The sequence below is a fragment of the Ipomoea nil genome, unplaced genomic scaffold (assembly GCF_001879475.1).
Source record: "Ipomoea nil cultivar Tokyo-kokei standard unplaced genomic scaffold, Asagao_1.1 scaffold1259, whole genome shotgun sequence".
NCBI lineage: Eukaryota > Viridiplantae > Streptophyta > Magnoliopsida > Solanales > Convolvulaceae > Ipomoea > Ipomoea nil.
Window position 1 is genome coordinate 532,686 of NW_017617687.1, and position 27,349 is coordinate 560,034.

Below are 27,349 nucleotides of genomic sequence, written 5' to 3' on the forward strand. Positions count from 1 at the left end.
ATTCACCAATCACGGTTGTGTTGGATCTCCTTGGGCCTAAGTACCCAAAAACCAACAATTAGTAATCTTAAAAATTTGAAAGTTTTTTTTTTTTTTTTGTTTTTGTAAAATAGAAATAATGATTATTAAAATGATGCCACAAAAAGAAAAAAAAAAAAAAAGGAGAAAAAAGAAATGGCTTGAAAAAGATTCTTTAAAGCAGACGGTGTAAAGAGAATCCAGATCTAGTGAAGTAGCGAGCGAGAGACGAGAGTCCACAAAAGATGAATAATCTCCTTTCCCCGCTCGCTCGCTCGCTCTCTCTCAGGTGAAAACAAAACACATTTCCCTCCTTCCCTCAATCCATCCTCATCAATGCCTCCACCCCTTCCCTGTCCGACTGTGCAAACTCCTCCTGATTGATTGATTTATGATTTTGGTTTCTTTTAGCCTTCCTTGTTATCAGCATCTCAATATATCCCTCCCCCACCCACCCCCACCACCTGTACCCTCCCTCCCCTCCTTATCCACCCACCCTCTCTCCCTCTCTGCAAAATTTCAGAAATCTGAATCTTCCCATTTTATATATTGCATGGTATGATGCAATGAGTGTGTATAGATCCACATTCTCTCTCTAAAGAATCCAGGTTCCTGAATTCTACACCAAAAAAAAAAAAAATAAGAAAAAGTTTTCATCTTTTGTTTCTTCCGTCATCATTCTTGCCTTTCTCAATTCTTCTTATCCTCTCCCTCTGTTTATATATAATACATTTTTACATGTACGTTTATGTATGGTTTAATCAAGATCTGGATTTTCCCTGCAGAATGAGAGAGAATTCGATTTTTTTCTTTAATTTCGGTGAAAAATATGGTTACCCTTTGATGGATGTGTAGCTTTTCAGACTTAAATCCTTGTTAAAGATCCAATCTTTACCACCCCATTTCTGGTTTTAATATAATGTGTACACTAGCATTCCCCGGGGCGATGGGATTTTAGTCTGGATCTCGAATTTGTAGACTAGGGTTTGATGAGAGCTAATTTGGTTTGTATTGTTGCATCTGTTACTATTTGAGGAGCCAAAGGAAAGAAAAAGGAAAGAGAAATGTGGAAAAATCTACTGAGTAAGCTACCCAAAAAATCCCTGAAATCTGATTCAGTGGATTCTCCTAGGAGCAATTCAGACTCGAATGCTGGTTCGGGGCGGGCAGCCGGGTCATGTAGCACTCCGAGGAGGACATCCTCGGCCGTGTTTCCGGCCAGTGTGATAGCAGGCATTGAACCCCTGGTGTCTTTCAAGGATGTCCCCAGCTCCGAAAAGCTGAATCTTTTCATCAGTAAGTTGAGCCTCTGCTGTGTAGTTTTCGATTTCACTGACCCGACTAAGAACACAGCTGAAAAGGAGCTAAAAAGGAACACAATGATTGAGCTTTTGGATTTTCTTTGTTCTAATCCACCTAAGTTCTCAGAGCCTGCTATTCATGCAATGTGTAAAACTTGTGCTGTTAACTTATTTCGTGTTTTTCCACCCAACTATCGGTCCAATAGTGCCCGTGGGAATGAAAATGATGACGATGAGCCAACATTTGACCCTGCCTGGCCTCACTTGCAAATTATGTATGATTTGTTGCTTAGGTTTGTTACTTCCCCTTCGCTAGAAGCAAAGGTTGCAAAGAAGTACATAAATCACTCTTTCATTCTCAGATTGATTGATTTGTTTGATTCCGAAGATCCAAGGGAAAGGGAGTGCTTGAAAGCTATTTTGCATAGAATTTATGGGAAGTTCATGGTCCACAGGCCCTTTATTAGAAAGAGCATAAGTAATGTGTTTTACCAATTTGTGTTTGAGACCGAGAAGCATAATGGAATTGCCGAATTGTTGGAAATTTTTGGCAGTGTCATTACTGGGTTCGCATTACCCTTGAAGGAGGAGCATAAGATCTTTCTGTGGAAGGCTCTAATTCCTATGCACAAGCCAAAATCTTTGGCCGTTTACTTTCAGCAGTTATCATACTGTGTTATTCAGTTCATAGAGAAGGATCCCAAGCTAGCAAGCACTGTGATTAGGGGTTTGTTGGACTACTGGCCAATCACAAATAGCCAGAAGGAGGTCATGTTCTTGGGTGAGCTCGAAGAAATTCTGGAAGTTATTACCATGGATGAGTTCCAAAAAGTTATGGTTCCATTATTCTGGCGGATTGGATGCTGTGTCAACAGTTACCATTTTCAGGTAATACGTGTATTACTAACTTCAAAATCTTCCTTCGGGGTCCTGTATATCCCATTCACTATTTTTTATTTGGGGCTAAATATTTTGCTGCATACAACTATTTCATGTTCTAGGTTCTAAAAATCAGGAACAAATTGAGGGTTTATTTTATTATTAGCTTTTTCTTTGGGGATTTTATCATAGAATCATAGTTCATAAGATTATATATCAGTGTTCCGAAACTAAGAACATAAGAACATATCTGAATGTGATAATGCAGTCTATATCCGATGTGCGGACAGGTCACCAAGTTACAGCTTCCATTTATCAAATATTGTTAATCGGAGTAAAACATGTTGTTAATTGCAGTTCTATATATTGGGTTTCCCCTCCCTTTCCATTACCTTATTTAATCGAACACTAGAGGCCTGTTTACTTCAAGAAACTGTTTTCTATTTTCGAAATTTTCAGTTTTCATTCTCTGTTTTCTGTTTAGAAAACTTGTTTACTAACGCCCATTTTTTGAAATTTATTATTTTAGACTAACGTTAAGTGTAATTTCAAGTGATTTTTAGACCTTATATGTAAAATTATCTTATTTAAGCAAACACTAGGGTGTTTGGTTCAGGTTATCTCACATTCTCACATAACTTCATGAATGTAAATATTGTTATATTACATTCCCTTGTTTGGTTCAAGGGATGTGAGGTTACTATAGAGAATGTCATATTTCCAAACATTGTTTTTAGTTAATTTTTGGTAACATTGATGGAAATTGCATTCCCACCCGTCATCTTTAGGGTATGTGAGATTCCTAGGAATGTTATATTTCCTAAAAAACTTCCCTAAACACCCCGTAAATGGTACCCCTCCCGGGCCACTTCTTTTATTCTCCAGTCCGATCAAGAGCAGGCGTTATGCCTCCATCTGGTGAGTGGTTCGATAATCACGCAACTTTTGCTGCCTGAATATCGAATTGTTCTTAAACAGGATTTGTTATGTCTCTAATTCTATATGCTTTTGGAATGAAGCCACTGAAGTGAGGTTCTTGATTCTTGATATCATGCAAATACAAAAGGCGAAGGTGTCAGACTTATGTTGTTAGTGTTACAAAAAACTTCTTATCCTTCTTTTCTCTTTACCCTTTTCCCATATTCTTTTCCTTCTTGGGATTCCTTTTTGTTAATGTGAAATGTTTGTACAAACAGCACTGCAGCCTCTAAGGTTTGAAAGAGGCTAGTCTTAACGGGCCAATTTTTGCAGGTATCCGAAAGGGCACTCTTCCTATGGAATAACGATCAAATTGTGAATCTAATTGCACATAACCGACATGCGATACTGCCCATCCTGTTCCCGGCTCTGGATAACAATTCTCATTCCCACTGGAACCAGGCGGTGCAGAGTTTGACTCTGAACGTAAGGAAGATGTTTGTGGAGATGGACGATGAGCTATTCCGGGTTTGCCAATCGCAGTACAAGGAAGAGCGGGAGAAGCTAGCCTTGGCAGCTACAAAGCGCAAGGAAGAATGGGAGCGCCTCGAGAATCTCGCCCAACTACTACCAATAGCCGGAAACACTGCTGTTTTGGTAACTCCTTTACCAACTAAAATGACTTGTTAAAGAACGCTTACCACTCGAGGGCCCCGCTCTCCCGTCCGTTTGCATACCCGCTCTATCTGTACGCTGCAGAACCAGATTGCATCAGGCGGAAAATGGCCGCCCGCTCATGTCTTCTGCATTACCCATCATTAGCCTTGCCCTTTTGTGTTGTAACTTACTGTCACCTTTTGTTGTTTCATCTACTCTGCCCCCCAAGAATCTGTATGGTAAGTAACTTGCAGTGGGTATGTAAAGTCATAAACTAACATCTTTCCTTAGTTTTTTTTTTTTTTTTTTTTTTTTTTTTTCCCTTTTTTAGAATTATTTTGCTGTTGGGTTTAGATGTTAAGGAGCATTTTTCTGTTGTTACTTGTCAATGTACTGATTAATATTATATTGTCCCTGGTGTAAGAGTACATGTCAATTTTGTCTAAATAGAAATCCAACTGTCTATTTTCTTTAGTCTTCCTTTTATGCTTCATACTCTATTTTAAACGCCATTTTTTGTGAACTATTGATATACCTGTATATTTTTAGTGTACTGTATAAAAAAAGAATTTTTAAGTACTTTCTGCATAAAGAGTCAATATTTATAACTACTTTCTCAACCTACTGAAGTACAAAGAGTCAATACCGTTGCGTTCAAACCCATGATCCCTTATTTAGAAAAGTCACTTCATGCCACTAGACCACGAGGTCATTGACAGTGGGTGGTCAAGATTATTATAATAGTATGTAGCTTATGTTTACTTGGCCTATACTATTTAAAGAAGAACTATATTAGTTTAGAAATTTATCTAGCCTCTTTCTTGTGTCTCATTATTACTTTGAGTATGATGTGTAAGTTCCAATCCCTATTCCGGGTGCACGGAGATGGGGATTGACGTGATGTGTTAACCAATCTTTGGAGACGAAGCCGTTGTTGTGAGTCTGCATCAGTAGTAGCGAATTCGGTTCTATGATAGTGGTTATACTACGACACAACATTCCTTAATTTTACATTATCGTCCTTTACTTAGACATTCTTGCAAGCAACCCCGAAGAAAATAAACATCTTCGACGACAAAAATGACTTCTCTAGTAAGGAAGACCTCAATTGCCCGGTTATCCACATTTCGAAGGGGGAAAATGCATGTAAGATTACGATTACTCTCGAAGAAAACCTTAATCTTGAAAGTTTAGGGTAGAACAATAAACTAGAATTACCTACTACGGCGTCTAAGAATGATATAGAAACCTAAAGCAATCAGGAAGTTGATTGCGGTCATGGTTGTAAAATCGTGCCTAGGCATCGACTGACCGTCAAGATTATCACCGTAATCGGTGTTCTAGGCGGCCTAAGTGCCGAACTAGGCGGCCTAGTCGGCTGATTAACTATTGTTTTTTTTTTTTTTTAAATGTGTTATTTAACTCAAGACGACGTCTTTTTGAGCGAAATAACCCTAAATCGTGTAATAGATCAATATGTTCTTTATACAATTTACAATTCTAGATGTTTTTCTAGGATAATATTTAATATTCTAGTATTAACCATTAAAGTATTAAATAGTTTATAATTATCAAGTCTTAAAATTTTTTTTGAGAAAATTACACTTTTGGTCCTATAACTATTGTGGTCTTGTTAATTTTAGTACTCAACATTAACAACTAACAATTTAGTCCGTAACTATGCATTTTTTAACACATTTGGTCCACTGGCCAAATGTCGCCGGAAAAAAGTAAATGTTTTCAAATTTTTTATTAATGGGGTCAAAACTGTCATTTTACATTTAAAAAAAAAAAAAAAAGAGAGAGAAAGTTATTTGCTTCCTTCTTCTTCTAGTACACAATTCATCTGGCTGCAGGAAGGGGAAAGCAGCGACTGTTTCGCCGGGAAAAAAAAATTGCTTCATCTTGCTGCCTGAAGGGGGAGGGGAAGAAGTGACGGTTTCGCTGGGAAGCCAAGCCCGCCTACGCAGTGCTTGAACGGTTTGAACTCTATTCTTTTTCATCTTTTTGAGTTTTCATTATTCTAGGCGTGCTGCAAGTCCAGCATCCTTTATTTGTTTTACGAATAAAAATTCGACTTTTGCACTCTGGAATCTCGATTTCTGCCTCTCTATGCTATGGACCTTATGAATGTATGCGCTTTTGATTAAGTGTTTAATTGTGTTATTATTCCAACCAACAGGAAGATTTTTGGATGATGATGAATTTGTTTACTTTTAGTTAGTTATATTTGCATAATCACGCTATTGAAAACTGTTTTGCGGAGAGGTCCCATATACATATATTTTCACCTGCACCATAACTGCTTCAAGTTAACTTCATGCATCATCATCCCATTCACATATATTTTAAGACCTTAAGAAAAGATCAGAGACAGTTAAAATTAAAGAAGAGTAGGTGTATTGTACGTGATGAAGCTAGCTAAGGAATGAAAGAAGTGTCATGCATGTTAAAACTTGGGAGGAGTCAAGAAGTGGGACGATTATGGTCGTATTGATCGAAGGAGGGTTGGGTTGAAGGATTCCACCATTGTTGCAGCAGCTTGCCAAAGATGAGAGGCGGGTTTTTGTTCGGCGGGCGGCGCCGCCTGAGGTAGAGGAGGAGAATCCTTGAGGAGAGAACCGCATTGTCTAGGTTGTGTTTGCTAGAAAACCTTTGACACCACAAGCTCGCCTTCTTTCTTATCCTCGTCGTCTCCGAGGTGGTACTGGTGCATCACCCAGTTGGTTTTCTCCGGTTTCCTTTGCTTCCCGTAGTTGGTGTACAGCACTAGTATTTTCTTGTACTCTTTCACCCTGCCTTTCGCCACCATCAGCCTCGTCTTCCCGGTGAAGCAAATTTTTTAATTTTCCCGGCGAAACAGTCGCTGTTTTTCCCTTCAGGCAGCGAGATAAACTGTGTACGCGAAGGAGAAGGAAGCAAATAGCCCAATAACTTTCACTTATATATATATATATATATATATATATATATATAATGACCGCTTTTCCCCTATGAATAAAAAATTTAAAAAGATTTACGTTTTTCTGACGACATTTGGCCGGTGATTTGGCTGAGTAGGCCAAATATGTTTAAAAAATTGCATAGTTATAAGACTAAATTGTTAATTTTTAAAATCAAGTACTTCTGATCTAACAATGGGAAATGCATATATCGTGTAATGTATGTGTATGACATTGTTATTACAGGTAGTGATCAAGATGGTGTATCTAAATTGAAAAAGTACCTCTTCAGTCAATTCCAAACCAAGGATTTGGGCAAGTGAAAGTATTTTCTTGGAATTGAAGTGACCCAGTCTAGCAGTGGTATAATCATCTCACAAAGAAAGTATGCCTTGGATATTTTAGAAGAAACTGATATGTTGGATTGTAAACTTGTGGATAATCCAATGGATTCGAATGTTAAACTTCTACCAGGACAAGGGAAGCCATTGCCTGACCAAGAACGATACAGGAGATTAATTGAAAAATTGAACTACCTTACAATCACATGATCAAATATCTCCTTTAGTCCTTTGTAGTGAGTGTATTAAGTTAGTTTCTTGAGAACCCTTGTGATACTTATTGGGGTGTTGTTGTTAAGGTTCTAAGGGATATCAAGAGAGCACCAGGGTAATGTTTTACTATATGAATATAGAGGACATGCTCAAGTTGTTGGGTATTCTTATGCAAATTGGGCCGATTGTTCGTTTGGCAGGTGCTCTACTTCAAGTTATTATGTACTCATTGGTGGTAATCTTATATGTTGAAAGAGTAAGAAGCATGACATGGTTGCCAGGTCTAGTGCTAAAGCTGAATATTAGGTTTTGGCCCTTGCCACGTTTGATCTCACGTGGTTGAAGCACTTACTTCAAGAGTTGTAGTGTGACGATGTTGCTCAAATGACAATAATATGTGACAACCAAGCAGTTCTACACATCGCTTCGCCTCAAATGCAATTTATCATGAGAGGACCATCACGTCGAGGTTGATTACCACTTCATCTAGGAGAAGATCGTGTCAGGGTGTATTAGAACCAGCTTTATCAATTCTACAAATCAATTAATTGATATCTTGACTAAATCCCTTAGAGCTCCTAAAATTGGTTGTATATATATATTTGTAACAAGCTTGGAGCATATGATTTATAATCTCCAACTTAAGGAAAGTGTTGAAACCCTAAGCCTTCCTTGTAGGAATGAGACAATTAGATTTACACTTGTATAAATAATATATCTCTATACAGTTCTATTTTGATAATACAATGAATCTCTTTTATTCTTTCACATCATTCAACACATAGGTCCTGACTGAAGATTCACACATGATGTTATAATCATGGACAAAAGTAGACATAACGTAAGCATATATTTTGATTTAATATCAAATACATTTTTGTTGAATAAAAAGATCACAGGATCAATCAAGTATATTGCAATAAAGAGATAAAAATCAGAGTTGGAACAGTTTTACACAAGGAGCTCATATAGCTCCTCCTTCAAGACCACAGTAACTAAGCTATCTGGTGCTGTTAAATTCCTGCTTTAACTACACAAGCCTCCTCCTAACTACAGTCCAACAACATTCTGTCAGACATAATTCAATCTGGTTTCCATGTTTCAGGAAACACTAATGTTGTACCACCAGAATTGTTTTAACAGAGGAAAATACAGTTGCTGTTGGAGTTTGGGGAATGAACAAATGAATGAGATCTGCTCTTCTAGATTGTAAGAGACAGTAATAGCATGAGTTCTGCTACTTCTGGAACAGAGATTCTACTGCTTTTGGTGAAGTTAGAGTTGCCACACACTTGAACTGTAGATTCAAGAAACAGTTTTTGATAAGACAAGACAATCCATACAAGGTTGTCTGAATTCCATTTTACTAAATAGATATAACAGTGTTATGGTATGTTGTTACCTTGGGCTGCTTATACTTTTCGCGAATGGCATTAAGGGGACACCCCTTAGTGTTGAGCTGTAAGTCTTGCAAAGCGGAAACTGTAGTTTCCAGATCCGATGCCTTGTACCTGGTGTAATGCTCCAATGTTGGATTCTGAAAAAACGACAATCATAGATCAAACGGTTGTTCTCAAAAGTACAAAAAAAAACAAAAAAAAAAACAAAAAAAAAAAACAAAGAGTCTAGGCGGAAAGTATGCGAACCCATGGATGTTTAGTTTGATCAAGCATCCATCTGGCGAGAAATACAGCAGATGCAGCCACAACAGATGGAAGTAACTTAAGGAAACTATATTCAGCAAGAGTCAACTCCGCCAAATAATTCGCCATGAATTCCAATTCAACCGAAGGAACCTGAAAATTCGAGCAATCCATCTCTTAGCTTCTTCTACAACATCATTCAGACAAGAAATGGATGCTAATTTTTTTATTTTTTATTTTTAAATGTTTATTATTTATTACCTCATAACAAGCTTGTGCTGCTTGAATGAATCTCCTAAGGAATTTCTTGGTGGTTGGAACACTAAGTCGGAAGCCCAAAACGTTGAGAACTTGACTTTCCATTTTTACAACCTGCCATGTAAATGAGCCTTTAGACACCCTTTTATCGATTATACCTTTCTAACTAAGAAATTAGCAAAGCAGACAAGAGAAGTAGTAATTAAAATAGATTTTATAGGAGTATACCTCTTCTTTCGAGTATGTATTGTCTGTAATAAAACAAAACTCTTCGACATGTGGAGCACAAATTTCCTCGTACTTGCTTCAAGAATAAATTTTTTAATGTAAGTACTATAGAAAAAGACTGTAAAGATAATGCGAGTGTGCAACACTACAACAGATTGTGAAGGTCATTATATTCTTGCATAATTAGCATTATGTAGTTGAATTCAGGAGGGTTTTACCAGGAAATAACCTTGTCCCTAAATATATTGATGGCCGCAAGCAAGAGAAAGAACTTACGAGGCGATTAGCATGCATGTGACGCCAAGCAGTTGCAGTTTTCGTTTCTCGATGTAGTTTTCTGAGAGGAATCGATCAATAAGATTCACTGTCAGATAAAGAGTGTCTGGAGCCAGCCTATATTCTTCGCAAACCTGAAAGAATTTACAAACTCACGTCAACATACATCATAAAACATTGATACCACAAATGATTACACCAATACTGACATCGATCATTTTCAAATCAAAAGACTATGACTTCACAAAGTAAACAACTAACAGTCTATAAATAATGAGAATATATTACTGTATCTATAAACAACTTACCTCCACAAGCCAATCAATCAGAATACCCCGCATACCCTCAGTAATGTCTCGCTGCAGCCTTTCCATGTAATCAGCAGACACCTTCTGGTCAAGCTGAAGCAAGGAGGCAGAGAGAGAGAGAGGGGAGATCAATAGAAATGCTAGAACTAAGTTAATATAGAAAGGATTCAATCCTTTTAACAGATAAAAGTAGTCTTTTGGTTTTACAGATAAAGAGGAAAGAAAATGACCACTGATCTTGCCTTGAAATATTAAATAGCAATGTGAGTAAATTTTATTGCAACATGAAGTATCCAAGAAATGGCAATATTTGAAGAACAATTCTGGTAAGAGTTTCAAAATATGAATGTGATACAGACCTCCTTAGCATGCAGGTTTGTATATATATCAGGAGCATACAAAGTGCACATTTGTGGATCGCTGTGCTTTGAATCAATATCTGTAACACCCAGACTCTCCAACTCATCTCTCTTTGGGCAAAGTTTGCCTTCATCTGCAATAAACAACTGGAACAGAATTAGCAATTGCACAAAAAGATATGGAATAAGAGAATTAATAAATGTCTTACCTCTTTGTGATGTATTGTGGTCAGGAACAGTCTTGAAGTTGCATTTTATCAATGGCAAAAGACCAAATACACTGCTTTGCTTTATGGTGCCACACTTAATTTGCTCTGCAAATATATTCTCTTTCGAGATACACTCTGATTCTTCAATCTTCACTTTGTTGACCTCTTCAGTTTTGTGTTCCTTCCTATCTTCCACATGATTCGGCTTTTTATGAACTAAAACACCAGGCATCACCTTTGCAATTTTCTTGTCAGTGAGTTTTTTATCCTATCACCATCACAACACACTTATTCACAATCACATACAAAAGAACTACTGATTATGGTTATTCTAATAGAGGTAGAAACTGCAAAAAACAACAGTACCTGAATTACTTTAGTTCCAGTCATACAGTTCAAGTATGAACTTTCACAGACAACATTAGTGACATTCCTAAGAACAGCTCTTTTCTTAGGTTGTACACAAGAAGAGGTCGATTTGTTCTCATCTGATGCTGCTCTTTTGGAACTTGCTCGTCGAACCTGCTTCCCGTCCTGTAGTGTAGCAGAAGGATGTAAAGGAGGTAGCCCCTGAGAAGAAGTTAAAGTTCTAGCTCGAGATCGCGTGATTCGCATTGAGTGTCCTTCCATATTTGAAGATACATTCTGCATATTTGCACGCCTCATTTCACTATGTTTCTTCTGTCAGATCTGCAATGGCATTACAACAAACCTTATAAACATAATTGAAAAGATTGGCAGGTGAAGAATATTTTTTTAAAAAATGACTGTATAAACTATAAAGATCCTATATATTTATAAGAAACCTACTAAGAATAGGACTAAGGTTTCTTATAACAAGAACTACATTAAAAAAGTCGAATCAATGGTGTCAAACCTTTGTAAAAACAAACACGTAGGAAAACAAAAACTCGTCTGTTTTTGGGTTTATAATATGAAACCAAAGCTTTGAATTAGAAGTAATATCCAAAGCCAAAACCAGATTTAAAGGCATACTCACTCGTATGTCTGAAAATCCATTAAAAATTATTCGAAGATAGTGAGAGACTGAGAGTGCAGCGCCGCCGCCACCGCCGCCGACAGATTTCGTTTAATCAAATATAAAATTAAAAAATAATAAATAAAATTACGTCATGAAAACATGTTCTTTTTTAATTCCAGACGAAAATTGTGAACCTAAACCCTGTCCTTGCGAATAAAGAATATCCCGACCATACACCTTATCCAGGCAAGAACAAATTAAAAAACAAAAAAAAAAAAAATCCAAAAAAGACACGAATTATCCGCAACAAAAATCATTACAATACAATCTTAAACAAATTACAGACACACAAAAAAAAAAAAAAAAAAAAAAAAATCTTTCCGAAATTTAATAAAGAAAAATATTAAAAATAATACTCCTATCAACTTAAACACCTACATATTTCAAAATAAAATTGCGAATTTTTGAATGAATAACTCCAAACAAATAGGAAATTCCAGAAAAAAGAGCCAATCACACAGATCCGAATGCAAAACATCGTGGATTTCAGGGGAGAAGCTCAAATTCTGAGCGCAGTTATACCAAATACGATAATGCATGTATGGACTAAAGCTAACCTTTGGGACTCATGTGTATACATACACATGATTTAGAACGGTATGTATATATATGAACAGAACTTACTCTGCGTTACAGGCTGGTGAGCTCCAAGAAATTTCAATGGCGGAGCTTAGAGCATCGTTCGGATCAAGCATAGAATGAGGTAGACGCGGACAGAGAGAGTGAGCAAGGGAGAATGTGATATCTGAAAGGAACACTGTACATATAGAGCTGCATATCGGGGTGGGGTGGGGTGGGTGGGTGTGGGAGGGGGTGGGGATGAGGAGGAGGGGAGCGTGAGAGCGGGATTGATGTATGGTTCAAAAACTTGTGGAAAAATCCTTAAGCATAATTTCACTCGGATCCTTATGTTTCTGATAATAGCATTTCTATCCTTGCAGTTTTCAAGTATTACAATTAAGCCCCTAAGTCCTTTTTTTTTTTTTAGATCACAAAATGTCCTGAGTATGCCATAATTATAGGAGACACCTCTAAACTTGTATCATACTCAAACTAATCTTTATTCGCATTAGGCTGACCTAATAAGAGACAAAGTGCCGACCAAATTGATTTTTCTATACGAGAGGGGATTCGAACACAATGAAATTAACTCAAATTAAAAGCTCAAATCCAATCAATGCTAAATTAATCAAATAATGGAAATTATGATCCAAATTAAAAAGACCAATTTGAGAAAATACATGAAAATTCAATCTAACCTTGTAGTGATTAGAGAGACACTTTGTAGTTTACCCTAACTTATAGTGATTAACCTCAATTGAAATTTATTAAGCTTAAAATTTAAAGAAAAATGTTACTGATTACAAAATTTGTATCACTAATTTGTTTATGCCATTATTTATATTTATTTACCATTTATAAATTGATCACTCTTTCAGTATCATAAAATGAAATTCAATCAAATGATACAAAAAAAAAAAATAAAAATAAAAATTAGCAACACTCATACTTTGCATTAGACAATAGAAATTCTAAGGAGTTACTAAGTCACAATGATTTAATTCCTCCACGTCCTTGAAGGATCGGAGTGTGGAGGCAGAGATTTCTCCTTTTGCACCCAAAACAATATAAATGCTTTTGAGAGTAACAAATACAACATAAATAAATATATCATTTCAGTTTCAAACAAATTTAATAAAATTGACTGTAAATATTCTATTTGGCATGCACAAAAGTTAATTATAAAGTTGAACTTTAGCTTTGAAAATAACTTGAATATCAACCAAACAAATAGGTATTAAACTCCAATTATTACTCCTTAATTATTGAATTAATTGAATCTTAGAATGGTTTTTCTCTTAATATAGGTGCATGATGATTATTGATGAATCATAAATGTTGGAATTCAATAATGGGCATTAATCAAATAATCTTTTTTTTTCTTGCCCAATAATCATTGGATATTCAAGTTTTCCCCTTTTTTGCTTTTTGTCCTGTTAGTTGGTATGTTTGTGTGTGTATATATATATATGTATACATGGACAGGGGGTGGGTGGGGAGACATTTCACATCCAAAAGTGATGTAACATCTCCATGATATGTGAAACCGTGTAAGAATTAGGCCATTTGGGCAAAACTTAAAAAGCATTCAAAATTCAAATGCAAATCTGAATTTTAGCACCATATTAGGATGTTTAGCATATTAGCATGCATGGAATGTTTAAAGTGGTGACAATAAATTTGAAATGCGAATATCAAGTCTAGTATATAATGGTTAATGATATTTATATTATAATATGAATTTTGTGAATAAAGTTTATTAATTTAAAAAAGTTGTACTCAAAAAAATTATAAAAAAGTTGTTTTGAATTTTGATTCACCGACTAATTTTCTTTTTAGTATAAATTTTAAGAGTTATAAGTCATCTGACATTATTTTTTAAAAAAAAAATGTTCAACAAGCTAAGGATCAATAACCTTTTAAGACTTTAATAAGAAAAGTTATGTTTTTACAAATAGAGGAGAGAACTCTCCGTAAGAGCACCCACATCAGGGAAGAAATGTCAAATGAGAGATAATGTCAGATCATTTAACTTGAGTAGAGTTATTAATAAGTGTGGAGAAAAATTAATTGGCAAAATATTTGGCCTGCAAAGGGTTGGGAGCATGTCAAAAAAAAAAAAAAAAGAGGGAAGGGACTGCGCGTTCGCGCACAGCCAATGACCACACGGGCGCGTGCACTACATGCAGCGCGCCTGACGCACTTTTTTTTTTTTTTTTAGTTTTTTAATTTTAGTTTTTAAAATTCAGTTTTCTCTCTTTTTTTTTTTTCTCCACCCTTCCACATTTTCTTTCATAACCACTCTTACAATAACCGTCATAATATCCCCAACTGATAATGATGCTCTAAAGAGATGATAATTTTTCTAGATTTCGTAAAATTAAATAAATAAAAAATAAGTTTTGTGTCAGGAGTGTTTTATAAAAATACATAGTACTTTTTAATTAAAATGTAATATTTTAACTGACTTATAAAAAAATATTATCTTTTATTTTAGTTAAATAGTATTATATATTTAATGCGGAGTATAAGAGAGTCTTACATAAGATTTATTCATAAATAATTATTAACATTTATTAGAGTGCTAATTCCATTGCTCCAAATACCTTGTTAAACTGGGAAATAACTATACGTGCTAAATTAAAATTTTAAAATTAAAAATTAAAGCTTTCTCATTATTTACTTGGGTTTAGAAAAAAAATAATAGTTGTGGATAATTGGGGAAGGTAAAGAGAATGAAAATTATATTTAAAATAAGTCAATCACAAGCCCACTAATGCATTAAGTCATCGTTGAATTATATGACAGAAAAGTTTTTTTTTTTTTTTTTATAATTTTTTTTAATTTTTTTTTTTAGAACCAATTGAATTGGTGCAAGTGACATATTGTGACATTTTAAAGTATTGTTTGACTGATTATATTTTTTAAAATTTTAACAAACAACATCCCAACATAAACAAAAAGGTCCAAAAAACATGCCAACTACTCTGTATTATTTATTACGCATCACACTTGCGTATCCTACGGTAAAATACAGTCAACTTCAAAATAACACAACATTTTACTGTGTAAGCTAGATGCCTACACATGAAGAATAACCATCAAATGCATATTTTTGAAACTCAGTGCATTGGGTATATATTATCACATTTCTTAGTTAGAGATTTATATAGTGATGTTTAAATAATATAATATTTAAGGTGTTGTAGTGTGGTAAATATTATTTTAAATTTTTTGGTAAAAATTTATTTATAGAGGTGTACTCAATCATGACATTTGAAAACTTTTAAAATGATCCGGAGTAGATTTTAATAAACTTTTATAGCACATTTGGTTTGCAGAATAGACCTGAAATGAAATGACATTCCAGAGAACAGACATATTCTATTGTTTGTTAATGCATTTTGTTCCCATTGAGCTATTCCCTTGCAAGGAGAATAGCTATTTTCAAGGACTCCTTTGGTATTAGGTTATTCCTAAGTTCTCAGAAATATCTATGACCTGTTTACTATCGGGAAATTTTCTCCAATTTTTTGAAAAATTAGAGAATTGAAGAACAAAAAAAGAAAACATGTTTACTAGCACAGTTTTCTATTTTGAAAACAATAAACTATTTTCCAGTTTTCTAAAAATTGGAAAACTATTAAAAGCTGTTTTCTAAATACAAAACAGAATCATCTATCAGCTATTATTTGACTATATGTCACTATGACCACATTTTCATCATTATCTACTTACATATTTATTCATTACTATGATTACATTTATTATCATCTTCTTTTACTTATCACCATCTTCTATCTATTATACTTGCATTACTTACTTAAACATGACTTATTTGCTTATACTTAAAGTTAGACGTTATTTACATTATCAAAATTAAAAATTGAACTCTATACTAAGTTTTATATTTTGATTGAACTCAATTGATTTCAGAAATTTTTAGTTATGTTATATCGTAACACATGTTTGGTCCGGATATTGGATATTGAAATTTCACATATATTACTATATTAGAATTCAAAATAAAAATTAAGGAGTATATATTTATATACATCTCATTCCAAATGAATATATCCAAAAATAATTTAAATTTTAACTCAAAAAATATTAATATTATCTAAACTAAATTTTAGGTGAACTTAATAAGTCATTGGTTCAGATATATTTGTAGTTATGTTATATACGAATATAAATTTGGTTCGGATATCAAATGTAAAAATCTAAATTACATATATTGGAGATAAAAGTAAAATTATATTTATTCTATTTAAACAAAATATACTTTAAAATATTTTAAATATAAGGTCTAAAAATCACTCAAAATTAAACTTGTGTTAATTTTATAACATTAATCTATAAAAAAAATTGAAAAAATAAATGTTAGTAAACAAGTTTTCTAAACAAAAAAGATATTAGTAAACAAGTTTTATAAACAGAACACAGAGAATGAAAATTAAAAATTAGAAAACAGAAAACAGTTTCCGTTAGTAAATGGGCCACTAACTTTTTATTTCCTACTTTACCCTTAATTCAACCTAAAAAAGTTAAGATTTTTTTTCTCCCTATCACAATTTTTATATATTTTTTCTATTTATTTGATTTTATGATGAATGTATCAGAGTGTTTATGTCTTTAAAAAATAGAATTAATTTGGTTTCACGACTTTTGAGATCTTATCACTTTTGATGCACAACTTTAAATTTTTTCAATTTTGGTGCCTAACTTTTTTATTATTATTATTATTATTATTATTATTATTATTATTATTATTATTATTATTATTATTATTATTATTATTATTATTATTATTATTATTATTATTATTATTATTATTATTATTATTATTATTATTATTATTATTATTATTATTATTATTATTATTATTATTATTTTATTATTTTATTATTATTATTATTATTATTATTATTATTATTATTTATTATTATTATTATTATTATTATTATTATTATTATTATTATTATTATTATTATTATTATTATTATTATTATTATTATTTATTATTATTATTATTATTATTATTATTATTATTATTATTATTATTATTATTATTATTATTATTATTATTATTATTATTATTATTATTATTATTATTATTATTATTATTTATTATTATTATTATTATTATTATTATTATTATTATTATTATTATTATTATTATTATTTATTATTATTATTATTATTATTATTATTATTATTATTATTATTATTTTATTATTATTATTATTATTATTATTATTATTATTATTATTATTATTATTATTATTATTATTATTATTATTATTATTATTATTATTATTATTATTATTATTATTATTATTATTATTATTATTATTATTATTATTATTATTATTATTATTATTATTATTATTATTATTATTATTATTATTATTATTATTTATTATTATTATTATTATTATTATTATTATTATTATTATTATTATTATTATTATTATTATTATTATTATTATTATTATTATTATTATTATTATTATTATTATTATTATTATTATTATTATTATTATTATTATTATTATTATTATTATTATTTATTATTATTATTATTATTATTATTATTATTATTATTATTATTATTATTATTATTATTATTATTATTATTATTATTATTATTATTATTATTATTATTATTATTATTATTATTATTATTATTATTATTATTATTATTATTTATTATTATTATTATTATTATTATTATTATTATTATTATTTTATTATTATTATTATTATTATTATTATTATTATTATTATTATTTATTATTATTATTATTATTATTATTATTATTATTATTATTATTATTATTATTATTTATTATTATTATTATTATTATTATTATTATTATTATTATTATTATTATTATTATTATTATTATTATTATTATTATTATTATTATTATTATTATTACTATTATTACTATTATTACTATTATTATTATTATTATTATCAATTTTGGTCCTTCCAGCCAAACTGATCGCGAAATGTTGCGGGATTTTATATTTTACGGGCAAAATTATCTCCCCAAAGAAATATCTTCAATATCTAAAGAAAAGGAAAATCATATTAAGAGAAAAAAAAAGAGTTTGCCAATCGTTGACGCTATAAATTCTATAAATTTGTGTCTAGTTTCTGTCCGTCTTCCCCATTATTCACATTGATCAAACACCTATAGATATGATTTTACATTGATTTTGTTTAGATATTGAAGATGTTTCCTTGGGATGAAGATTTTATCCCAAAAAAATATAAAATCCAGCAACATTTTACAGTCAATTTGGCCGAAAAGACTAAAACTGATAAAAAAAAAACAAAGTTAGGCACCAAAATTGAAAAAAAAAATTAAAGTTGTGTACCAAAAGTAATAGAACCACAAAAGTCGTGGGACCAAAAGTGAAATTAATTCTTTAAAAATATATTGCATTTTTATAATTTAAACCAACCAAACACTTGAATAACATTCATAGACATTTATTAACTTTTACGAACTTTTTTATTTTAAAAAGTCTATAAAAGTTATTACAATTCTAAATTAAATAAATCCTTACAAACTTTCAATGACTTTGATTCTTATTATTTATAATTTTCTAACAAAATAATGTTGTAATATATCATCAAAGTCTTCTTCTAATTCTTCCTCTACATGCATAAACATTCACAACTTCATGATTTGTATCTATAGTACGATGCGACATTATATGTTAATCACTTATATATATAGTATTAATTTAATATGTGTCGTCTAAACTCTAAACACAAGATGAGAAGTGTAATAATTGTATTAAATAAGATAATATCAAAGAGTACGGACAATGAGAATATATATAAGGAAGAGTTAGAGGATGACTGGGATACGGAGTTATAAACTGACTCAAATACATAGAGTCATAATACTCCCCCTCAAGCACATGGTATACTAGTAACATGTAGCTTGTCTCTAAGGAATGAAAATCTAGGGCCAGATAGAGCTTTCATAAATATATCTGCAAGTTGATCTTTGGTTGAGATGAAGTTGACTTGAATATCTCTAGAAGCCAATCTATCTCGTACAAAGTGATAATCGATTTCTACGTGCTTGGTGCGTGCATGAAAGATTGGATTGGCACACATATAGGTAGCACCTAGATTGTCACACCATAGCTTTGGAACAGAAATACCTGGCACCTTTATTTCGCGTAGCCACGAAATAATCCATAATACCTCTGCACAGACATCTGCTAGGGCTTTGTATTCTGCCTCAATGGAAGACCTATGAACAGTTCTTTGCTTCTTACGGACCCAGTGGCGGAGCCAGAAAATAATGTGAGTGGGGGCGTACTTAAACTTGAGATCTCACTTCTAAGAAAAAATTGCATCTTTCACAATTTTGTTTGAAGAATTTGCTTAAACAAGAAGCTAAAACATATAAAATGCTACAAGTGAATTTTGAACCTTGAACACTCCATCTTTATATTCAAGATTCAACCCATTAATCTACTAAACACTTTAGTGATTTTTCTATGTACTTATATATTAGTAGAGAGGGTTGAGGGGGGGCAGTGGGGGTGGCTCCGCCACTGTACGGACCCAAGATATAAAATTAGTCCCCAAAAAAATAACAAAATCACTAGTGGACTTACAATCTACGGGACAACCAGTCCAATCAGAATCAGGAAAAACATGAATTTTCTTTGACATTGATCTCCGTATACACAACCCAAAACCAATTGTTCCCTTAACATACATCAAGACAAAACTATTTCATATGAAAATTTATAACAATATTGAATTGAATAAAAATATTTATAGTACCAAAATTGTTCAAATAAAATATTTAAAAATATACTTATTAGTTGATAAGAATAAAAAAATTAAAAATTAAAAATTAAAAAGAAGAAGAGCAAAATTAAAAATAAATTGTAAGCGTACAAAGAATAAAACACAATGTACAAGTTATATATATTTTACTTGAGTAATGTTATATATCCCTCCTTATTTTTCCCTTCAATCCATCCGTCATGATGTGAAATCATTTTCCTTTTATTTATATTTAGTTAATATAATATTTATTATATTTTAAGAAAAGAAATGATATTTAAGAATGAGAGTAAAATAAACTAGAAAATCTTAATAATTCAGTACCTAATGAAGAAAAAAAGTAAATATTTTGAAGAGATACAATAAACCATAGTATACAAAATGAAAAAGGCTTTGAGTTTACAATAAATGTTAGGGATTATAATTCTACGAAAAAAAGATTATATCCGAATAACAAGCACAAAAAGTAAATATGATACCCACCACACTACTTCACTCAATACTGGAAATTATAAAATTCTCAACCACCTGAAAGTAATTTTAAATCAATTCGAAAGTAAAACGTGGTCGAAAATAGCAATAAAAGTTTTTCCGGATACCAAAAGTGGTCAGAACAAGGCTTTCGATTTGATTTAAGATCACTTTCAGGTGGTCGGAAATTCCATAATTTTCAGCAGTGACTATCCTTGAAATGCAAAAGAGAACCTTTATGCTATACAATTTGAATTATTTTTAAAAGGTTCTTGTATATATAGTGATGCAAATCATCTTCTTTTTTCGATGTGGGACAAGTGCTTTTTACAAGCATTTCACCTCTATTTTCCAATTCAAATGGATTTACTTTGATAATCAATTTCTCCTCACTCATTATCCGTTTTCAGCTACTATATATCGATCTCTTCTTCTCACTACAAATAACCCGAATTCGTGTTGACCCGACCCAAATCAAAAGTGTACCTACATATATTTGTACCATAAAATAGCTACTTACAGTGCTATATATTTTTGCTATTTTTCTAACAATAAATCTAAGCATAGAAAATCCTAATAATTCTAAAATGTCGAGCAACATGCTTATTGCATTCGATGTAACTCCAAAGTGAATAAGAAATATTTTGAGTTTGTTAAGATTACTATATGAATATTTCCAGCCAGAGACGGAGCCATTATGGGGGCAACTCCTCCCACCCCACCCCTTTATATATATATAAATGTATGTGTATATATATATATATATATATATATATATATATATATATATAGCATTAAATGTTATATAAAACTTATATTTATATTTAAATTGTTAATAGTTTAAGTAGCTTAGTTGGTTGAACTCCAAACTTAATGCTCTTTTATTCTACTTTTTATGAATTATTTAATTAATGTAATATACAAGTTTATATTATAATTCATTGTATTCGAATTAATTTAGAAAAACTTAAAATTGATCTAACTAAAAGAAGTTAAAATTAAAAAGTATTTATGAATATAGTGTAATTCAAATTATTTTGTCTAATTAATTATGTTTCAATTCATATTTTGTCATAAATATTTTGACATTTTCACCTACTCAAGTATATTTTTTGCTCCGACCTTAACTATTGGGTAATCTATCAAAAATATTCTATTTTAATTTATAATGTATTTTATATTTTAACCTTGTTATGATTGTTTGATATTTGTTAAGTCATTTAAATTTTGTCCCCACTCAAATGATTTTCTGAATCCGTCTCTGTTTCCACCACAAATCTAAAGCCTTCCACAACGTTTAAACTTGTACTCAAACACTCGGCAAGCGGCACCGTAAACCTTTACTTTTGCAGAGATACAATAAATTATAGTATCAAAAATGAAAAGAAAAAGGCAGAAAGGTTAGAAGAACAAACCATGAATACTGTTGTTAGTGAATTTGAAACTTTATGAGAGAACTTTGCTTGTTTGATAAGTCAACAATAAATAGCTGTCGTGCACCCTGACGGATCTAACATATTTGATCTCTCATTATTGTTATAAGTATATATGTTTGAAAACTTTTGGGCATCGCATGGCGGGTTGTTAATCTCTTGTACATTTGACAACTTTGAGAAATCAGATTCAAAATCATTCTTTTGTAACAGCAGATGACGGTCTTGTTTGTTCATTAGTTAGTGTTTGAAATTCTCATTTAAAACACTTTCTTATAAAGTATTAAATTTTATTATTTATTTAATTTAAATTGATATATTTTTACTTTGGGTGAAGTGTCAAATAGCACCCTGAACCAACAATAAAATGTCATCCCGCACCCTAATCTTATATAAGTGATTATTTGATTCATAAACCAAAAAAAATTGTTCGCCTAGCCTTTTTAACAGGTAACCTTCAAGTTAAAGGTTATAAGTTGGTGATGTGGCAATGACTTGGCTGCGACGTGTCATGTTTTGTAGATGTGGCATCCATTAACTATTTACTGTAATAACAACTTCGAAATCAACTCTAATTTCTGCGTATTTCAAATCAAATCCCTATCAAAGTTTGAAGAAACCTAAATCCCAAATCCCTATCGCGACTTGAAGAATCTCATTCCCAAATCCATAATCTCAAACCCATCCCTAATCTCTAGCTTAAGCCCTAAGCCCTAATCTGTAATTGTAGTTCGAAACCCTAAATCCCTAAACCGAAAAGACTGGAAAGAAGACTGGAAAGAAGGCTCAAACCTCAAACCGAGTAAGGTATGTAGAATAATATCTGAGTATCCTTGCGAATATATGCTTTTAATATGTAATTTTGTATCGATTGTGATGTAGTGGGGTCATGCTATATTGTCTATAAATTGAATATATGTTTAGCTTTTCGTAGTGGGGATTGAATATGTTTAAATCCTATATATGTTTAAATTGAATATACTGTCTTTAAATGTAGTGGGGACCTACTGCTTTAGCTTTTGTTTAATTTTGTATTGATTGTGATGCAGTGGGGTCCTGGGTTTAAGTTGTTTTTGTCTGTATATACTGTGGTCCTGCTCCAGTTAGGCTGTTTTTTTGGTCTTGCTGCTCTACTTTGTTAAGTGTAGAAATGTGCTTTATATATACTATATGATGTTGCTGCTCTAGTTTGCTGCTCTGTATAAACTGCATGATGTTGCTTTAATGTTAAAATGTGCATTGTATTTTTTTGTGTCAGGATGACTAATAGGGTGGATTTAATAATTCATCATGGTGGTAATTTTGTCAAATCCCCTGCGTTAAAATATTTGAATGGTGAAACAGAGGTACTGGATGTGGACCCTGACTTAATATGTTATCCCCACTTAATGAAATATATATCAGCCCAAAGATATGGGAAAATAGTTTCACTTACCTATAAGTTGACCTCTGAACCCTTTACAGCTTTAAAACTCTTACATAATGATGCTAGTAGTCTACATTTAGCTAAGATTGCTCGTGAAAATCAAAAGTGTGAGATATATGTTGAGCATGGGGTAGATGAGCCTGAGGTGGTTGGTTTATGTTTGCCTGGGCCTAAGGATGATGGGAATGAAGCTGGATTAGTGGGTGAGGAAGAGGTGGCAGAAGCTGATATATTGGGTGAGAGATTAGGGGTAGAAGATGAAGTATTGGGTGAGGAAGGGGGGGCAGAAACTTCAGAAGATGAGCATGGTGGCAGTGAGGGTGAGGAAGAAGGGAGTGAAGTAGATGCTGATTATAGTGGCAGTGAGCATATAAGTAGTGACAGTGAAGGTGAGGAGACTACAAATAGGACTAAGAGGAAAAGGAAAATAGGAGTACAAGCTGAACCTATACCACAATCTGTGCCCACATCTGAAAATCCTTTAGTAGATGAGGCAGATTCTGTGTACTATGATTCACAAAATCCACCAACTGTTGAAGAAGACTTGGAGAATGAGGATGGGAATGAGGTTCAATCAAGGTACAATGATAAGTACCCTAAATATAACTCTAAATCTGATCCACCCTTTCTTGAATTAGGCATGTATTTTGATGATAATGTGCAGTTCAAACTTGCCATGATAAGTTATGCTATACACACCAAGAGGGATTTATTTTGGAAGAAGAATGGTTTAAAGTATGTTAGAGTGGAATGTCTTGGAAAGGGGTGTGGATTTCATGTGAGTGCAGGGTGGGAGGAAAGAACAAAGTGTTTTCAATTGAAAGCTATTCATTTAGATCATAAATGCAACAGTCAATTCACCTTAGGCATTGTTAGTAAAAAATGGTTAGAATGGAAATATGAAGACAAGGTTAGGCAGAATCCAACTATTGGGTATTCTGAGTTGAGCAAAGATATAAAGTCTGAGTTGAACCTCAATGTCACTGTTAGTATGTGCAGAAGGGCAATTACTGGGATTCTGAAGAAGCTTGACATAGGGTATGAGAGCCAGTTCAAAAGGATTAGGGATTATGCACAAGAATGCTTGAATTCTAACCCAGGCTCTACTGTGAAGATTCACACAACTAGCACTGTTCCTAATTCACCCTTGGTATTTCAGAGGATATATGTGTGTTTTAATGCAATGAAGAAGGGTTTTCTAGGGGTTGTAGGAAGTTTATTGGTCTAGATGGCTGCTTTCTGAAAGGTAAATTGAAAGGTGAGATCCTCTCAGCTGTGGGCAGAGATGGGAACAATCAAATGTACCCAATTGCCTGGGCTGTGGTAGAGATTGAGAATAACTCGTCATGGAGCTGGTTTTTGAATCTTTTGAAGACTGACTTGGAGATTGAGGACAGCACTCAATGGACTTTAATGAGTGATCAACAGAAGGTAAATCTGTTTCTACATTCAATATGTTTCTGTTTCTGTTTTCTATAATCTGTTTGTGTTTCTGTTTACTATAATCTGTTTCTTGTTTCTACAGGGGTTATCTACTGTAATTCAGGAACTATTCCCTGGTGTTGAGCACAGAAATTGTGCTAGGCATGTCCATGCCAATTGGAGTAAGACTCACAGAGGGATGGTTCTAAAGGGACTGTTTTGGCAGATTGCAAAGACCCCTAATCAAGCACTACTTACAGATAAGGTAAAAGCTTTACAGAAGGTAGATGCTGCAGCTCTTCATGATCTCAATAAGTATCCTATGAAATTTTGGTGCAAAGCTTTTTTCAAAGAGGAAGTGCGATGTGACATGACAGACAATAATTTGAGTGAAGCATTCAATAAGACATTGTTGGATGCAAGGAGTAAGAATATCATTCCAATGCTAGAGGACATAAGAGTTGCAATGATGAAGAGGGTTGCAAAGAAGAAAGCACTTGGTGAAAGATGGAATGGGAATTATGGCACTATTATTATGAAGAAGTTGAATGAAAACATTATTGGGAGTAAAGATTGGGAGGTGGTTTTCAATGGAGTTGATGGATATGAGGTGAAAAAGGGAAGGTTTCAATTCAAGGTCAATTTAGATTTGAGGACTTGTTCTTGTAGAATGTGGCAATTAACTGGTTTGCCATGTCCTCATTCCATTTGTGCAATATTTCACAAGGGGGATCAGCCAGATCAGTACATACATATATGTTACAGTAAAGAGATGTACATGAAGACCTATGAGCATGTACTACAGCCCATAAATGGAGAACAATTTTGGCCAAGGGCTGAAGGTGGTGAGTTACATGCTCCAGTTCCAAGGAAGATGACCGGCAGACCCAAGAAAAAAAGAAAGCTTGAACATGATGAAAAGAACAAGGATAAAAACAAAATAAGTGAAGAGGTTAGAAAGTTGTCAAGGAAGGGAAGGGTAATGACCTGTCAGCTATGCAAGGGGAAGGGGCACAACAAAAGATATTGTCCTACCCAACAAGGACAAGCTGGTGATTGACTGTTTTGGCAGTGACTTTTGGCAACATAAACCTGAATGACTGTTATGACTGTTTTGGCTTATGTATTCTATGTAAATCTGACTTATTCACTTGTGTAATGTACAATGTAGTATGACTTATGTACATATGGCTTATTGCCTTAATGCTTAATGATTTTTGGCACTTGTTTGGCAGTAACTTTTGGCAACATAATGCTTATTCACTTGTTTATGGCTTACTGATGTTTTGTATTGGTTTACTGTATTAGCCAGAAAACTGAATTTTGTATTGGTTTACTGTATTTTTTTTTAAACATCAATCTCATCTGCATCAACCTGCAAGAAATGGCTTCATCTCTAAAGTTGTAGATCCACCAAACAAATATCTGCACAGCAGGTCAGCTCAATAGAGCCTCATCCCTGCTGCCAGTACCACAACAAGCTGTAGACCCTCAGAGATTGTCCAGCAAACAATCCATCATTGGGTATTCATTCATTTCTCAATTGGGCAGAACAAGTCTCAGCTAAATCGACTTCATGGACTAGTTCCCCCGAACTTATTTCATACTGGCAATAGGAACTCCTTTTATCACCCTCAGCATACTGGCCATATGCATCATGGGGTGATATAAGGTGTCTCTTAGCTTTAACCACCCTCAAGGTGCTTGCAGAGGACTAAGCAGACTGGGGTGATATAAGGTGTCTCTTAGCTTTAACCACCCTCAAGGTGCTTGCAGAGGACTAAGCAGACAATTTGAATTAGTCTGCAATAATCAATTACTAAGCAGACAATTTGAATTAGTCTGCAATAATCAATTATTGCAGACTAGACTAAGTAGACTGCCAGGCAGATTAGAAGCTTACAGATTGTGTATTGCTTAGAAGCTTACAGATTGTGTATTGCTTAGAAGCTTAAAACTAGCAAGAAGCTACTAAATGGATATATAACACCTTCACTGAGGCTCGAACTCATAACTTTCCAAATGGAAGTCCAACTCGAGTACCATTAGACTACATAATCTTGATGGTATTTCATATCCACTTAGTAGCTTAAAATCATCACATTATTCTGCAAAATTGGGCAGAACTGGTCTCAGCAACAGCTTCCTAGACCAGTACTCCCATGATTGCTTTTAGAGCTTAAGACAGCTTCATCAGCTTGGTTACATGTATTGGTTTACTGTATTGGTTCCCCAATTTAGGTGGTTTGAGTTGCTTTAAGATTACAATTGGTTTACATGTTATGCACTACTGATTGTGGTCTGGAAATCAACAAGTTTGCCCAAGAATAGAATGGACTGGAATTCAGCAATTATGGCAACTATTCAAAATTGCAGAAATTTAAAATGGATTGGAAAATATGACAACAATTCAATGCAAGCTGGACTGGAATTCTGCAATTATGGCAGAAATAAAAAATTGCTTCATTGAACAATTATGGCAACAATGACAGTGCAGACTGGAATTCAATGCAAGCTGGAAATTGAAAGTGCAAACTGGATATTAAATTGCAAACTATCAATTTTTCATTACAATGCCAAACCATTACAATTTCTAACTACAAAGTTTTGCTA

The 27,349-nt window shown here is 32.7% G+C and overlaps 4 protein-coding genes across 4 annotated transcripts; 3 read left to right on the forward strand and 1 right to left on the reverse strand.

The window, feature by feature from the left end:
* The first annotated feature begins 207 nt into the window (after nt 1-207).
* LOC109184395 (serine/threonine protein phosphatase 2A 57 kDa regulatory subunit B' iota isoform) lies at nt 208-4,238 on the forward strand. Its single transcript, XM_019334396.1, has 2 exons — nt 208-2,207; nt 3,450-4,238. The coding sequence occupies exons 1-2, from the start codon at nt 1,083-1,085 to the stop codon at nt 3,804-3,806; spliced, it is 1,482 nt and encodes a 493-aa protein (XP_019189941.1). The 5' UTR covers nt 208-1,082; the 3' UTR covers nt 3,807-4,238.
* A 3,916-nt stretch (nt 4,239-8,154) lies between these two features.
* Nucleotides 8,155-12,370, reverse strand: LOC109184288 (cyclin-A2-2-like). The gene is made up of 11 exons (XM_019334285.1): nt 12,217-12,370; nt 10,917-11,240; nt 10,551-10,818; nt 10,342-10,475; nt 9,983-10,075; nt 9,675-9,808; nt 9,399-9,474; nt 9,174-9,284; nt 8,916-9,065; nt 8,672-8,806; nt 8,155-8,566 (listed from the first exon to the last, which is right to left on the reverse strand). Exons 2-11 carry the CDS (start codon nt 11,214-11,216, stop codon nt 8,507-8,509), a joined length of 1,461 nt encoding a protein of 486 aa, XP_019189830.1. The 5' UTR covers nt 11,217-11,240; nt 12,217-12,370; the 3' UTR covers nt 8,155-8,506.
* Nucleotides 12,371-22,325: 9,955 nt separating this feature from the next.
* On the forward strand, nt 22,326-24,542 carry LOC109184305. Its single transcript, XM_019334302.1, has 2 exons — nt 22,326-22,695; nt 23,147-24,542. The coding sequence occupies exon 2, from the start codon at nt 23,148-23,150 to the stop codon at nt 24,540-24,542; it is 1,395 nt and encodes a 464-aa protein (XP_019189847.1). The 5' UTR covers nt 22,326-22,695; nt 23,147.
* A 52-nt stretch (nt 24,543-24,594) lies between these two features.
* LOC109184348 lies at nt 24,595-25,813 on the forward strand. Its single transcript, XM_019334343.1, has 2 exons — nt 24,595-24,745; nt 24,840-25,813. The coding sequence occupies exons 1-2, from the start codon at nt 24,614-24,616 to the stop codon at nt 25,794-25,796; spliced, it is 1,089 nt and encodes a 362-aa protein (XP_019189888.1). The 5' UTR covers nt 24,595-24,613; the 3' UTR covers nt 25,797-25,813.
* The last annotated feature ends 1,536 nt before the right edge of the window (nt 25,814-27,349 follow it).

Coding starts and splice junctions, on each gene's coding strand:
- LOC109184305 (XM_019334302.1), top strand. CDS start 23,148: ATGACTAATAGGGTGGATTTAATAATTCATCATGGTGGTAATTTTGTC.
- LOC109184348 (XM_019334343.1), top strand. CDS start 24,614: ATGTACCCAATTGCCTGGGCTGTGGTAGAGATTGAGAATAACTCGTCA. Junction 24,746..24,839: donor TAATGAGTGATCAACAGAAG/GTAAATCTGTTT, acceptor TTGTTTCTACAG/GGGTTATCTACTGTAATTCA.
- LOC109184288 (XM_019334285.1), bottom strand. CDS start 11,216: ATGAGGCGTGCAAATATGCAGAATGTATCTTCAAATATGGAAGGACAC. Junction 10,819..10,916: donor CTGGAACTAAAGTAATTCAG/GTACTGTTGTTT, acceptor TGATGGTGATAG/GATAAAAAACTCACTGACAA. Junction 9,809..9,982: donor TGATTGATTGGCTTGTGGAG/GTAAGTTGTTTA, acceptor AAATTCTTTCAG/GTTTGCGAAGAATATAGGCT.
- LOC109184395 (XM_019334396.1), top strand. CDS start 1,083: ATGTGGAAAAATCTACTGAGTAAGCTACCCAAAAAATCCCTGAAATCT. Junction 2,208..3,449: donor TCAACAGTTACCATTTTCAG/GTAATACGTGTA, acceptor CAATTTTTGCAG/GTATCCGAAAGGGCACTCTT.